The sequence below is a fragment of the Lepisosteus platostomus genome, chromosome 25, assembly GCF_059453375.1.
Source record: "Lepisosteus platostomus isolate fLepPlt1 chromosome 25, fLepPlt1.hap1, whole genome shotgun sequence".
NCBI lineage: Eukaryota > Metazoa > Chordata > Actinopteri > Semionotiformes > Lepisosteidae > Lepisosteus > Lepisosteus platostomus.
In genome coordinates, this window is record NC_142635.1 from 1,681,651 (window position 1) to 1,695,313 (window position 13,663).

At 46.5% G+C, this 13,663-nt stretch overlaps 1 protein-coding gene across 6 annotated transcripts; it reads left to right on the plus strand.

Moving 5' to 3' along the window:
• Window positions 1-294: 294 nt before the first annotated feature.
• On the plus strand, window positions 295-9,584 carry LOC148640479 (C-type lectin domain family 4 member E-like). Of its 6 annotated transcripts, none has more exons than XM_088620203.1 (7): window positions 295-649; window positions 1,461-1,617; window positions 2,890-2,976; window positions 5,378-5,548; window positions 6,888-7,036; window positions 8,015-8,127; window positions 8,419-9,021. In XM_088620203.1, exons 2-7 carry the CDS (start codon window positions 1,515-1,517, stop codon window positions 8,570-8,572), a joined length of 777 nt encoding a protein of 258 aa, XP_088476329.1. In that variant the 5' UTR covers window positions 295-649; window positions 1,461-1,514; the 3' UTR covers window positions 8,573-9,021. The 6 variants fall into 6 exon arrangements, with proteins under 6 accessions (XP_088476329.1, XP_088476328.1, XP_088476327.1 ...); XM_088620202.1 differs by having other exon boundaries at window positions 296-941; XM_088620201.1 differs by lacking the exons at window positions 295-649; window positions 1,461-1,617; window positions 2,890-2,976 and adding exons at window positions 3,009-3,814; window positions 4,484-4,573.
• Window positions 9,585-13,663: the final 4,079 nt, after the last annotated feature.

Here is a 13,663-nt window from a genome sequence, read left to right on the forward strand (position 1 = left end):
TAAATGATAGTTTGCAGATTTATAACTGCATTTATACTAACATGCACTAGATGAGTGTGTGTAAATAATACTGTGATACTCAGTCATGGAACAAAGGAGAACCGCAGCTGCTGGTGTGAATTTGAGTATCGTATTATAGCAGCTTTTATTTCCTTTGCTGATGAAATAGATTCAAACACAGATCCTTCACATGAGTAAGCAGACACCTCGCTGTTTCGCTTTTGTGTACAGGCTATGTTTTTGTCTGCAATGCTAGAAATATAAGTCTCATGCACTTCCTCCGAGAGTTGTTTTAATTTGTTTCTAGATCTTCTCCGTGCGAGGTACTGAGCTGGATGAGGAAGTTACAGGTCTGTTTCTCAATGACTGACCAAGACACGTGCTGCAGTTTCCTTACACCAGAGTTAGCAAGTCACTACAGTTGACAACTGAATGACTGTTGCAGTGTGACGGAGCATTTAACTCCAGTCTGTGCTCTGTGTCAGAGTCACTGGTGATGGGACAGGACTCCTCTGACTGTCTGGACCTGACTGGATTGATATACCTTTATTTCAGTGTGATCACTTACACGCAGTGTTTTATCAGAGATGTTCTGCCCTAGAAGAATAACTCTACATCACCCCTGAGGCTGCAGTTAGTTCACCAACAGGTGAGATCACTGACTGACTGTTCTTGTCTGTAAAGCAGAGAACAGCCTGTCTAGTGATGAGAGGAGGAGGCTGGTTGTCAGAAGACATTTCCTCAAAATGAACAGCTGATGCTGAAGATCGAGATCTAAAAACTTTAACAGGCTCTTCTGTAAAGTAGAGGCTCACCTGTGTGGAAGTCAGATACTGGGGACCAGTCAGCACAGATTCAGAAGAGGCAGGACCTGTCTGAGCAACATCCCAGAGATCTTCACACAGCCAGCATCAGGAATGGACCACAGAGAGGATGATCTGGTATGGTTAGATTTTCAGAAGGCTTTCGATAAAGTTCAGCATAAAAGGTTCATTCTCATTTCACAGGTGTTAGAAATTCCAGGAAAGGATTGTGTTTGGATTGAGAATTGGTTATTGAACAGAGAGCACAGATGAGAGGTCAGTTCTCTTATTAGGATGATGTAACTGGTGGTCTTCCTGATTTATGTCAGTGATCTACTTTCTGGTCCAGTTAGTAAACTAGTCAGGTTGCCCTTGATACCAAACTAATAGGATTAGTAAACACTGTAGACGCAGCAAATGATTTTCAAAAACTCTTGGATCTGTCTAAATAGAACTAATCTATTATGTTAACATGTAGAATCAAACGTGTGGAACTTAAATGGAGGATATTTTATGTTCCAACTGTATGTTACAGGATTAGAACTGCAGAAAGGTTTGAAATGAGAAGAGGGGCATTGCGTCACAAAAACAGGAACTGAGAAAACTCCTCCTTCTGACTCTTCCTCATTCAGTACCCTTCCTTCTGTCTCTGTGCAGAGAGGAAGTATAGCGTGACGAGACAATTTAAAGACGCTGAGACAGTGAGACACCATGGCTGAAGATGTGACCTACGCTGACATCAAATTCACTAACATACAGGGACAGGAGAGCCCAACCATCACCACTATTCCAGCACAGCCAGGATCCCCCCACAGTGAGTACAGACCCCCCACAGCTGCCTCTGATACTGGAGCACTGTGATACTGTCTGTCTGCTGGACTGCAACACTGTGATACTGTCTGTCTGCTGCACTGGAGCACTGTGATACTGTCTGTCTGCTGCACTGGAACACTGTGGTCAAACGTTAGTGAAAAATATTCATGTCATGACTGTGTGTTACAGCAGGATCACATTTTCAGTGTTAATGAAAGTTTAGGAGGCCGGGCAGCAGTCAAGACCTCCCTCACTTCTGCTAATCTGTCCTCTAATTCTCCATGATGTCATTTCCTGAAATAGCTGTGAATACCATACTGTATAGAGCCATGTCAAAAGGCAATTTCTGTTCTTCTCTTTCTTGATGAGAGCCTGTTATTGTAGTGAGTGATCAGGTCATATTGTAGAGATGTCTGACATCTTCACAGGAAGATTCCACTGAATTTAAACAGTTAGTCCTGGCAGATCTGTGTTTCCCAGTCCAGAAAGTGGGCTCTGGTGAGGAACACCTGACACAGAGTCCATGAGATCTTATTTGTGGGTTTGATGGTTGAGCTACTCACACTTAACACTGGTAGCTCGTGTGCAGGTGACCTTGAGATGTGATCAGGTGTTTGACTGCACATTCCAAGCTGGGTTTCTTCCCTCCCAAACTCAGCTGTATTATTAAGAGTCGAAGCTCTTCTGACTCCAGAGCAGCTGTGGGAGTCTGGGATGAGCTGTCCTGCTGTGGTGTTGAAGCCGATACCCTGGCTTCTCTCAGGACACAGCTGGGTGAGCTCCTGGATCAGTGAGCTCCTAACTACTGAACTGCTCTCGTTTCTCACTGTTCTTCTGTGTGGATGTGTTTTATACAGTAAGAAACCTGTGGAGTCTCTGAGTGAAGATGCTCAGAACAGACATATCCTGTAACTCCTCAGTGCGTCTAAGATGCCTTAAACTTGTGCACAACCACTAGTTTCTTAATTACATTGCACATATTGTTATAGAGACAAATAAATGTGACTGCACATAACTGTATTTATATCATTTATCTGTTTGTAACCCTTCTTCTATAGAAAGCTGACACAACTGTAGTTTCCTGTTTGTTGTCTTGTGGTTTGGTTTTCTCCAGTATTTTCTCTCTCACTGCCCAGAGCTCTCGTTCATGTGAAGTCTGACCCCACTCTGACCACACCGCAGGACGGGAGCTGTGTCTCCTCCTCACCCTCCCCAGCTGTGTGCCAGGCGGTCAGAGTTTCTTTATTAACCCGTCTCTCTCTCTCTGTCTCAGCCCAGCCCAGGTGCAGGAGGGGTCTGCTCATTGCTCTGGGACTCACAGTGTGCCTCTTGCTGGCTGCAGTCGCTGTCGTGGGGATCTGTAAGTCTAACAGTCCATCATGTCCTTCTCACAGGGAAAAGAGTGTGTTTGAGAGTCACCTTCTTCATTCTCATCTCTTCAAGAACAAGAGACTCTTACCACTGGTGCTCACTCTCTCTTAGTGTGACTGTCAGTGTGCAGGCAGCCTGGCCTGAGACTTACAGCTGATCACAGTGTTTCCAGGCTGCAGAGGAACAGGTAAAGTTTTATTCCTGCTGAAAGAGAAGAGAAGAAACACAACGTTTTGGCTGTGGAGTCTCAGGTGTCTCTTGTTCCTGCGCATGCTGACACAGCTCCCTGCTGGAGTCGGGACTGGATCTGACTGTCAGCCTCACAGACACTATCCAGGAACACACTGGGAACACACCTCCTGCTACTGGGCTGGACAGAGTCCAGAGAGACAGGTTGTGCTGCTGGGCAGTACAGGACACTGACGCTGCACTGGGAGAGTGACCAGACACTGTCTTTCTCCTGCTGTCTCTCTGCCTCTCTCACTCTGTGCCTCTGTGAGTGTGATGGTGTCTCTGTGTCCTTCTCCCTCTCAGTCTAGTGTGTCTGGAGACATTTCTCTGTCTCAGAGGGTTAGAGAGAGAGAGAATGAGGAAGAAGGAGAGGAGGAGGAGGGGTTTCTGAGTTCCTGTTTGCTATCCAGTGCTTTAGTGTCACTCTGACCTGACAGAGACTCAGTGTGACTCAGTGCCCAGCTGTCTCACTGGACTCTGCTAATACAGTCAGATGGACACAGACAGCGTTTACACTGGGCTACAGAAACCAGCACAGGACGTGTACGAGACTGTGACCAGGAGAGCAGAGAGAGAGCCAGGAGGAGAGCAGACCAGTGAGTACAGAGCTGATGCACTGAGAGACTGAGATGCTGAGACACTTAACACAAGCACAGTAGCACTCTGATACACTCACACAGTTATACTCTGATACACTGGTTCTGTAACACACTGATAAACTCTGACTTACTGTCGTCTGTCTGTGACTCTGACAGCGACTCACTGATACACAACAAGACAGAATGAAAGACCTGATCAGCTAACTGACGCAGTGAAAGGTCAACACACCTGCATACTGACAGTGTGTGTCTGCTCTGCTGCACTATTTCACCTTTATATCTGATCTGTTCATGTCTGACATTTTATTCTTTGTGTTTCCTGGTCTCCTTGGCTGTTTCTATCTGACTCTCTTTGTGATCTCTCTCAGTCAGTCAGTCTGCACCAGAGGGTCTTCGCTCTGACCACGGTGTATTTTCACTCCTCAGTGGTCAGTCACATGACCTCTTCACAGCTCTGGTGTGAGGAGACGCCTCTGTCAGCCCCCCTCCTGATGTGTCTCACTCTGAGCCTTCAGCTGCTCACACCCCTCCTCCACAGTCAGTCCCAGTGACACCCTGCAGCTCCAGTCAGGGTGTCTGCTTGAGCTCCACTTCCCCGGCCACTCAGAGTCCTGCTGTGTCCAGTCTGAGGGGAGAATTCACCTGTCTCCCTCTCTCCCTGGACAGGACAGTCCAGGAGTAGGAGCTGTGTGTCCATCAGCCTGGGAGTCACAGTGTGTGTCTTACTGGTCACAGTCATTGCCCTGGGGACAGTCTGTAAGTCTGATAGTCGCTCCTGTCATTTCATATGGACCTGTGTGAATCTGTGTCTAATCTTACAGTGATCAAATGGCTTTGATGTCTGAATTACACACAGTCACCCTTCTCTTTTATATGTGTATTGTGAAGCAATACCAGATATTCTGGGCTCTGATCAGCCTCTGGATATCTGCTGTTCAGGACTGTGGCTCCAGGCTGTGAGCTGCTGGGCTCAAGCTGCTCTCTTACTGCCTGAGACAGGAAGAGACTACAAGTCACATGACCTGAAAGTCCTAATTGCACAAGGCCAGTGAAGTGTTTTATTTTTTCTGAAAGTATTTTTAACACCACAGTTGTGTTTCCTGAAGGGCTGTAGCAGTGTGAAGTGTTGAGGTCATTCTGTATTTGAGCCCTGTTGCCATGGTGACGTTCCTCTGGTCATTCAGAGCTTCTCTGTGGGGAAGGTTGTGGTTTTGTCTTCACAAGCTAAAACAAAAAATAGCAGTGAACAAGACTCATGATCATAGAGAATAGAGGTACAAACACACTATAAACACACAGAAAAGGTTGAGAAACATATAGTATTATTAATGAGACTGAGAATATATGTACAAACAGGATTTTAACTGATCTGTCTACAGTATATATGTAATTACAGAGCCTAGTGTGTTGGGAATGTCCTCATTCAGAAATGATGCCATATAATTCAATATAATTAAAATAATGTTTACAGAGAGTTACAATTCAATATTCAATATAATGAATGAACGATGAATTTGGTTGATTAAATGATGTTGTGTGTTCTGGGGCTGTGACCTGCAGTGTGGAAACAGAACAGCTCAGACTGGGAGAGAAAACTGGAGAAGGAGCTGGAGGAGATGAAGTCAGAGCTGGAGAGAAACCAGAATAAATCTGAGACACACAGGAGTGAAGCTGAGAGATACAGGAAACAGCTGGAGAAGTTCTGTGTGGACCCTTCTACTGGGAAGAGAAGTAAGTGTGTGTGGGAGTGAGAGTGGAGTGTGTGTGGGAGTGAGAGTGGAGTGTGTGTGGGAGTGAGAGTGGAGTGTGTGTGTGTGGGAGTGAGAGTGAAGTGTGTGTGTGTGGGAGTGAGAGTGAAGTGTGTGTGTGTGGGAGTGAGAGTGAAGTGTGTGTGTAGGAGTGAGAGTTGAGTGTGTGTGGGAGTGAGAGTTGAGTGTGTGTGGGAGTGAGAGTTGAGTGTGTGTGGGAGTGAGAGAGTGTGTGTGTGTGTAGGAGTGAGAGTTGAGTGTGTGTGTGGGAGTGAGAGTTGAGTGTGAATGTAGGAGTGAGAGTTGAGTGTGTGTGTGGGAGTGAGAGTTGAGTGTGTGTGTAGGAGTGAGAGTTGAGTGTGTGTAGGAGTGACAGGTCTGCAGGCTGAAACAGCAGCAGAGAGGAGAGAGAAGACCTGTTTCTTGGACAGAGCTGGTCTTCAGGTTGGTCTGGAGCTGCACTGACAGAGCAGACGGGTCTTCAGTAGGGTTGTACACACCTGTAACATCTGTACACATCAGGGCACCTCTTCCACCAGCACACAGGGGGCGCTGTCTCATACACTGGTAGTGATGGAGACAGAATTCTCACCTCATGTGTGTAACTGAGACAGAACAGTTCTGTCATGTTGATGTTCTACACTGATTGTGAAAATACAGGAAGTGACTGCTGCAGCGTGTGGCGAGAGCTGTGACTCCTGGGAAAGTAAGATCACATGACGAGGGTGTAGAAATCCCAGTCTCAGCTGGTGCAGGACTCTCCTGAGACAGACTGCAGCCTGACTCCAGGTCTCAGTAGGAGCTGGAGATGCTGCTGTTGGTAAGAGACGTGTTTGAGAAGACAGACAGACTCTCAGACATGAGGATAAGAGCCTCAGGGCTGTTCTCTACACAGTCAGTGACGATCAGGTGGAGACTCACTATTGACCCGTCTGTCAGTGTGAGTCTCAGTGCTGCAGGACTCCAGGAGAAACAGTACAGGAGTTCAGTGGTTGAGTGTCACTGAACTGAACTGAGAGAGTCTGTACAGAGGAGAGTCCTGAGGAATCCCTGAGGCTCAGTCAGTATTAATCCAGGTGATTCCTGTGTGTCTGTCTGTACAGAGGAGAGTCCTGAGGAATCCCTGAGGCTCAGTCAGTATTAATCCAGGTGATTCCTGTGTGTCTGTCTGTACAGAGGAGAGTCCTGAGGAATCCCTGAGGCTCAGTCAGTATTAATCCAGGTGATTCCTGTGTGTCTGTCTGTACAGAGGAGAGTCCTGAGGAATCCCTGAGGCTCAGTCAGTATTAATCCAGGTGATTCCTGTGTGTCTGTCTGTACAGAGCAGCAGTGCTGTCCAGAGGGATGGAAGGGGGGAGACAGTGGAAGATGTTACTACGTCTCTACAGACCAGAGATCCTGGGAGTCTGCGAATCAGTCCTGCTCGTCAGTGGGAGCTCAGCTGCTGGTGATTGATGACAAGAGTGAACTGGTGAGAACAAGAGATTCACTTTTTAAAACCCTCCACTGAAAAGCCATTCAAAAATACAAGGAGCGACTTAATATTTCAAATAAAATTATAATATCTTCATTATTCCTCTCAAATAAACGTTCCTCATCAGTCCACTTATGAGCCCTTCATCAGTGTCCTCACCTTCAGAGTTTGAAAAGCAGTGACTATTTCCCCTGTACAGCCTGTGTGTGAACAGAGCAGAGTGAGCAGCAGTGTGAGATGAGAGTGTGGGGATGGATCTCTGCTCTACAGCTCACAGGCAGTGCTGCCCAACACCAGGCACAGTGAGATCATGCCCACTGTGTGCTCAGATACAGTTTCTGATCTCAGACCAGCCCTGTCCCAGGAGACACACTGCCCAGCTGACACCAGACCCACAACCTCCTTTCCTGCTGCTCTCACTGGCATGAAGGGCTGTGACAGTGTGGAACCAGCTACCCAGACAAGCCCCATCAGCGGGACGTTTAACTCTGGAAAAACAGCTGTTTCCTGCTCACAGCTGCACGTTTCCAAGGAAACTCGGACACAGAGATAGAAAATATCTGGTTAGAAGAGGAACTGATGGATTTGAATTATTAATCAAGAAATGGCTGAGGTACTGTAATGAAGAGATGTTTATACATCCCAAACTGCCCTTGATGGTTACTGTCTGGAACAGTAGAAATGAAAGGTCTCTAGTAAAGTCCTCTAACCTGGTCTTGACTCTCAGTGATGATGGGAAACACATGTTCTGATTGTCTCTGAATCCAGCTAATGAGGCTGGATATGTGAGCTGAGGTCACTCTGCATGTGTTCACTGTGAGTCTGTTCTCTTTCGTGAGGAGAAGGAAGATGTGTTCAGGTTCAGGTGTTCAGGTAGCTGGACTGGTGCTGGTGTCTAGGGTGAGCTGACCCGGAGTCCAGCTGGACTGGTGCTGGTGTCCAGGGTGAGCTGACCTGCTCTGTGTGTCTCTGCAGGAGCTCCTGGGACGTCTAGTAAAGGACAACAATTACTATTGGATTGGTCTGAGCAGGAAGGACAGGGGATCTGAGTGGAGATGGGTTGATGGAAGAGACCTGGACAAGGAAGTGTAAGTGTGTGTGTTGTGTTGTGTGTTTGTCAAGCCAACTTGATACTAGATGGTACATAAACATTTTCAAGGGTGTCACTGGGTCACTATTACAGATGAAACAAAATAGAATGAGGATTCTTACAAACTCCACAGCACTGAGTCAGAATAAGCAGACAAAAATGAAGTTCCAATTAATTCCTGTAAACACAGATTTTAGACCACAGTGCATTTTACAAATAGATTTAAAAAATGTGCAGTTTTAGGAGGAACATCACATGTCAGAAATTCTCTCTCAGTGTTGTCATGCAGGAGGACTGGACTTCAGCCACACGTTTCAGTCCAGGTCTCTGCAGACAAGAGTCTCCTGAACATCACAGCTGCAGCTCCTCCCAGCTGTGTCACTTCAACCCCATCGAGAGACTCTCCAGCACTTTGTCTTCTGGAAATAATCTCAGAGACATAACAGCCTGGACTCACCTGTGATTCACATACACTCAGTACACGAGAGAGAAATCTCGGGGTCATGTCTCACAACACCACAGGTTTTTGATATTGTCTCCACTGAAGTCGGTTCTGTCAGAGTCAACTGGACACTGGCAGTGTGTCTACAGCTCCGAGTCTCTTATCTCAGGAGTGAAACTGCCAGAAAGACTCAGATTTAGATTTACGGACTGAAAGACACAAAGCAAAGACTTTTTACTCGGGTGCAGAATCACAATAATTCAGTTCAGAATTCAGGGAAGCTGAAGGGAGGAGCAGCTATAAAGTGATGAGAATCAGTAGAAACTGTCTATTAAAATGAGTGATCAGAGTCTCACTGACCTGGACTGTACTGGTGATGTTTAATTTGCAGTTTGGTGGAATCGCTGCACTGACTATTTTCAGTGTCTTGAACTCTCTGCTGTTTGTTTTCTACAGATGTGTCTCCCTGGACAGGGGACTCTGCTGAGTTAATCTTATTGAGCTCCTATGTGTCAACAGCAATGTGAGGAATAACAGGACAGTTTTCACAGGAGGTCTTCTCTGAGACAGCAGAGGGAGCTGGAGAGAGAGGTGCTGGTGTGTTGAGGTGAGCAGACTGGCTCAGTGACTCTGATCTCCTTCTCTCTCACAGGGTCACAGCTGATATGAGATACTCTGGGAACTGTGGATATTGGAGTCCGGGTCGGAAAACCATATATCCACGAGAATGTGAAGAGACTCACCCCTGGATCTGTGAGGGGGATGCTGTGGGAGTCTAGCAGCCCCCCTCTCTGTCCTGAGGAGGAGGAGAGACATGAGAGAGAGAGACAGTGTGTCTGCTGGGGCTCCTCTGCTGATTCCTGGAGACGATCCTGGTCTCTTGTCTCTCCAGGCTAGAACACAGACAGACAGCAACATGGATTTTACTCTAACTTTCTGAAATTGCAATTTTGTATTTTGAAATTTTTGTCAATGCTTATTTTCAAAGGTAAAATAATTTGTTTTGTATTTTACAGATTATATTGTTAATATTTTGTATTTGAGACAGTCTAGCCTGTGTGAAGATGTCTGGGCTGTGTCTTGCTGTCTCCTCTGGACTGTCAGTACTAATGGAGTGAGGATCAGTTCAGTCAGTATTAATGGAGTGAGGATCAGTTCAGTCAGTATTAATGGAGAAAGGGAGTTTGGTTGTCTTCAGCCAGGGAGTTTCACAGAGCTGTGTCCAGCACCAGTGTGGGACGCACCTGTCCAGCCAGGTTCAGATGAAAGACAGGGCTCAGCCCCTTGCACAGAGCCGGAGTGGAGCTCTACAGCCTGGGCAGTGTTTCAGGTCACAGGGGGACATGGACACTCTCCTCACACACAGGGGACCAGCAGGGTCCAGCCTCCTCACACACAGGATTCAGGTTACCAGACTGAAAGGAGAGTTGAGATATTACTAATGTTCATAAGAAGCCTTGTGGAACACAGAACCTAAACTGCATCTTTCAGGTGAATTGTTGCCTTTTCTTCTGTGCTGAATAGTGACCTGTAGTCCCAGCGTGCACTGAGGCTCCAGCTGACATACTGACTGACCTGCTGTCTGGTCAGTGCAGGACCTGTGGACAGCTGGTCAGAGAAAAACTTTAGAAACAAATGAGAAGTGAATAATGACACACAAGTCTGGATGGTGGCACTGATCATTCTGGAGTTTATTTTCATCACTCAGTTCACACAGCAGTAGAGGTTGTTGCTCTCAGACTCTGTTCTGTCTCAGGGGCTCCTGTGTCTCTGGGGCTGATGGGCTCTTTCCCTGCTGATGAGAATCGGCCCCCCAGCCCCCAGGCCTGACAGTCTTGAGCCAGAGATCACAGGATGTAAAGGGATAGAAGACACAGGACCAGGTCAGACTGGCCCAGGAGAAACCCAGTCAGTGAAGCAGTGGGAAGTCAGAATGAACACAGTGACACTGAGAGGCAGCCCTGCTGATGGGAATGGGGAGTATGAGCTGAAGCAGGCAGGGACACAGGGCAGTTTAGTTTAAAGCTCCACAGGTATCATTGTCAGCAAACAGCCACAGAGGGAGTGTTCAGGAACAGCCAGAGAGGCAGAATGAGGGTCTCAGGAGCAGCACTGGTGCTGCTGGATACTAACAGGACAGCTGCCCTGGGGACGAGTGGAGAAGCAGCAGGAAGGTCAACAGCTCCTCCTCCCTCTAGAGACCCAGCCAGTGGCTCTTCCCTGAGGAGGCTGAGCCCCCTCTGCTTAGCCAGGAGAAGCCTCTGGGATGCCCTCTGCTGGACTGGCAGCTCTGGCCTCTGCAGACAGTCCTTCCTCTCCTTCTCCAGGAGTGCTGGGCAGGACCCCACTGGGCCTCTGGGGCATCACTGTCCACCCTCCTCTCTGGGACACAGAGATACTCCCACACCACTCCTAGACACGGGGCTCCGAGCTCCCCACTGCACTGGAGACCCTGGGCTCCCAGCAGACTCCTTCCTCTCCCCCTGCTGACCCTGACCTGGGACAGGCCAGCCCCTCCACAGCCCTGAGCTCAGGTCCTGCACTGGAGAGTCTGAGTCCTGTTCTGCAAGCCTGCAGTGGCGCCACACTGTGGCCAGTCCTGTCTCAGGGCAGCCTGACAGAGAGGGACTGCGGGAGGAATATTGTCACCTTCTCACAGAGGGAGATCTGCAGGGACTCAAGGAGGCAAAGACAGACAAGGGTGTTGATACACAGTGATCTTACTGACTGTTTCAGACAGGAGCTGTATCTGTTACAGCTGGAATGAGATGTGGGGAGTTTGACAGATGTACAGAGGGGTTTAGACACAATAATCAAAACAGGATCAATTACAAAAGGATCAATACAGCCTTCAGCAAATTGTAGAATGAGAGTGTGTAAGAGAGGCCACAGACCTCCAGCTTTTACCCTGAGCTGTAAAACTGATCAGGGATTTAAAATCATAGCTGGGAAGTGACAGATCTCTGATCCAGACACATCAATAGACACACGTGTGACAGGCAGGGACAGATTTCTCCAGGACTGAGTGAAATGGGTCAGACAAACTGTTCTGGACTGTGGCAGAGAAGCACAGTTAACAGAATAGTGGCTGAAAGATGTGCAGGAAACACCTTCAGCACAACATCCCACTGAGGCTCATTCAGAGCTGGTGAGAGTGTCAGTCTGAGGCTCTTGGCCTGGAGCTGGTGTCTGCTGTGTCTCTGAGGCTCAGGGCCAGGAGCTGGACTGGACACAGATGACATTGCGGTCAGTGGAGCACAGCTGGAAACTGAAAAGGGCTTCATTAGAACAGCCTCCATAGACACGTGTAGCAGTGTCTCCACCTGGCGGCCACACTGTGAAATGTCACCTTCTGACATCCCTTTTCACAGTGTTACTGCAACTTTAAATGTCGACATATTGAACTTAGACGACATTACATTGTTCGCTTAGTCCTTTAACTTTATAATATATATCCTAGCTTGTTTTCGAGGCTGCTCTATATATTGGTCATGTTTAAGACTAGTTAAAATTTAAACATTTTGATAATATAATTATGACTTTACGCACAAATGTGTCCTGGGTAAGACTGTTATTAATGTGTTTAGGAATCAAGACTGATATTGTGGATCATCCTACAACAATACAATTTACGTGTGAATATGTAGACTTTGGAGATGTCTTTAGTTATTAACGTGAAAATTATAAATTAAAAAAGTTAGAATTAAAAATAATCGGGAGTAATAAAATAAAGCCTATTGATCGGGCTACAGCAGGGGGTGTCCATTCCGATAATAATTATATAATAATTCTCATTGTGCATTTTATGAATGGGCTCTTGTTGTGTGAAATGTGCTGTGTATTGTGTTGTGTCTTTCACCTGCCTGCAAAAACACTTTCCCCTCTGGGACAATAAAGGAGGGGTCAGTGTGTCTGCAGCAGGGCTGTCCAGTCCTGGAGGGGTCAGTGTGTCTGCAGATGATCCAGGTGTTTTTATATCAGCAGCAGCTGAAGAACTAGGAAAATGTTTGTTTTGTCCAGTTAAACCAGTAACCAGCTGGTTTAGCTCCAGTCTCTCTCCTGTTGTAGCTCAATACTGTGTACATGGGAGATCTTGAAGACAGATACAGATAACTTGTTTATCTGTGTGAGCTGAAAAGTTAGTTATATTACTATTATATATTTTGCAAGCCCTAGAATAGGTATAGAGAGAATATAGATTGTGGTTTCATCTTTATTTAAAAATAATTCCCTGAATGTCATCATTTAAGTGTTATTTATTAAAGAAATATCAATCAATATTCCTGTACAGGGACATAATGTGTTGAATATCTGTTACATATGTGTTGCTTTATATTGTTTATATACCTGTACAGATCTTACACTCAGTCTCTGCTGGATCTCTTCAGTTTGCTGTGTGTTATGTTCGTATTTTCTCTCTCTGTTCATTCTTATAACTGCTATTGTGATGTGGAATAGTGTTGTCAGCTGTTGTGTTGAAAGGAGATGATCTCTGTTGTAGTAAACTGTGTTGTGCTCTTTGATCCCTCTGTCTGAGCTGCTCCTACACTGCTGTGGGTATTTTCTCAGGGACGGCCTCTGGAGAATCTGTACCAGCCTCAGGAATGGACACTGATATCAGCTGACTGTTCCTTCACTCCTTCATTCTGATAATTCACTACACTAATGTACTATTTTAACATAATAAAACACTGCTGAGCAAACTTTTAGTCTCTTGTTTTTTTCTAATTTTTGTTATTTGATTAAACACCAGGTTGTGAACACCTCTTCCATGCTCTTGGGTTTTATTTCCAGTGTCTGTGGAGGAAACTGTGGTCTTCGTGGTGATGAGAGAGCTCTCTGCTGGTCATTATATCGAAGAATTTTGGGGGAACTTCTGATGAGTTCTGTGTCTTGTGAGGGGTGAGATTCTCATGGAGAACAGTGGAAAGGTGAAGCCTGATTGTCCACATTTATAATTCAAATCTAATTCCATCATACCGTCAAACTCAGAGCTGCTCAATACACACAGATGGAGTCACACTGTCTCTCTGCAACACCTTTCACAGTGAAGCAGAGTCCTGTGCAACAGGCAGGACTGACAGCCCCTCTG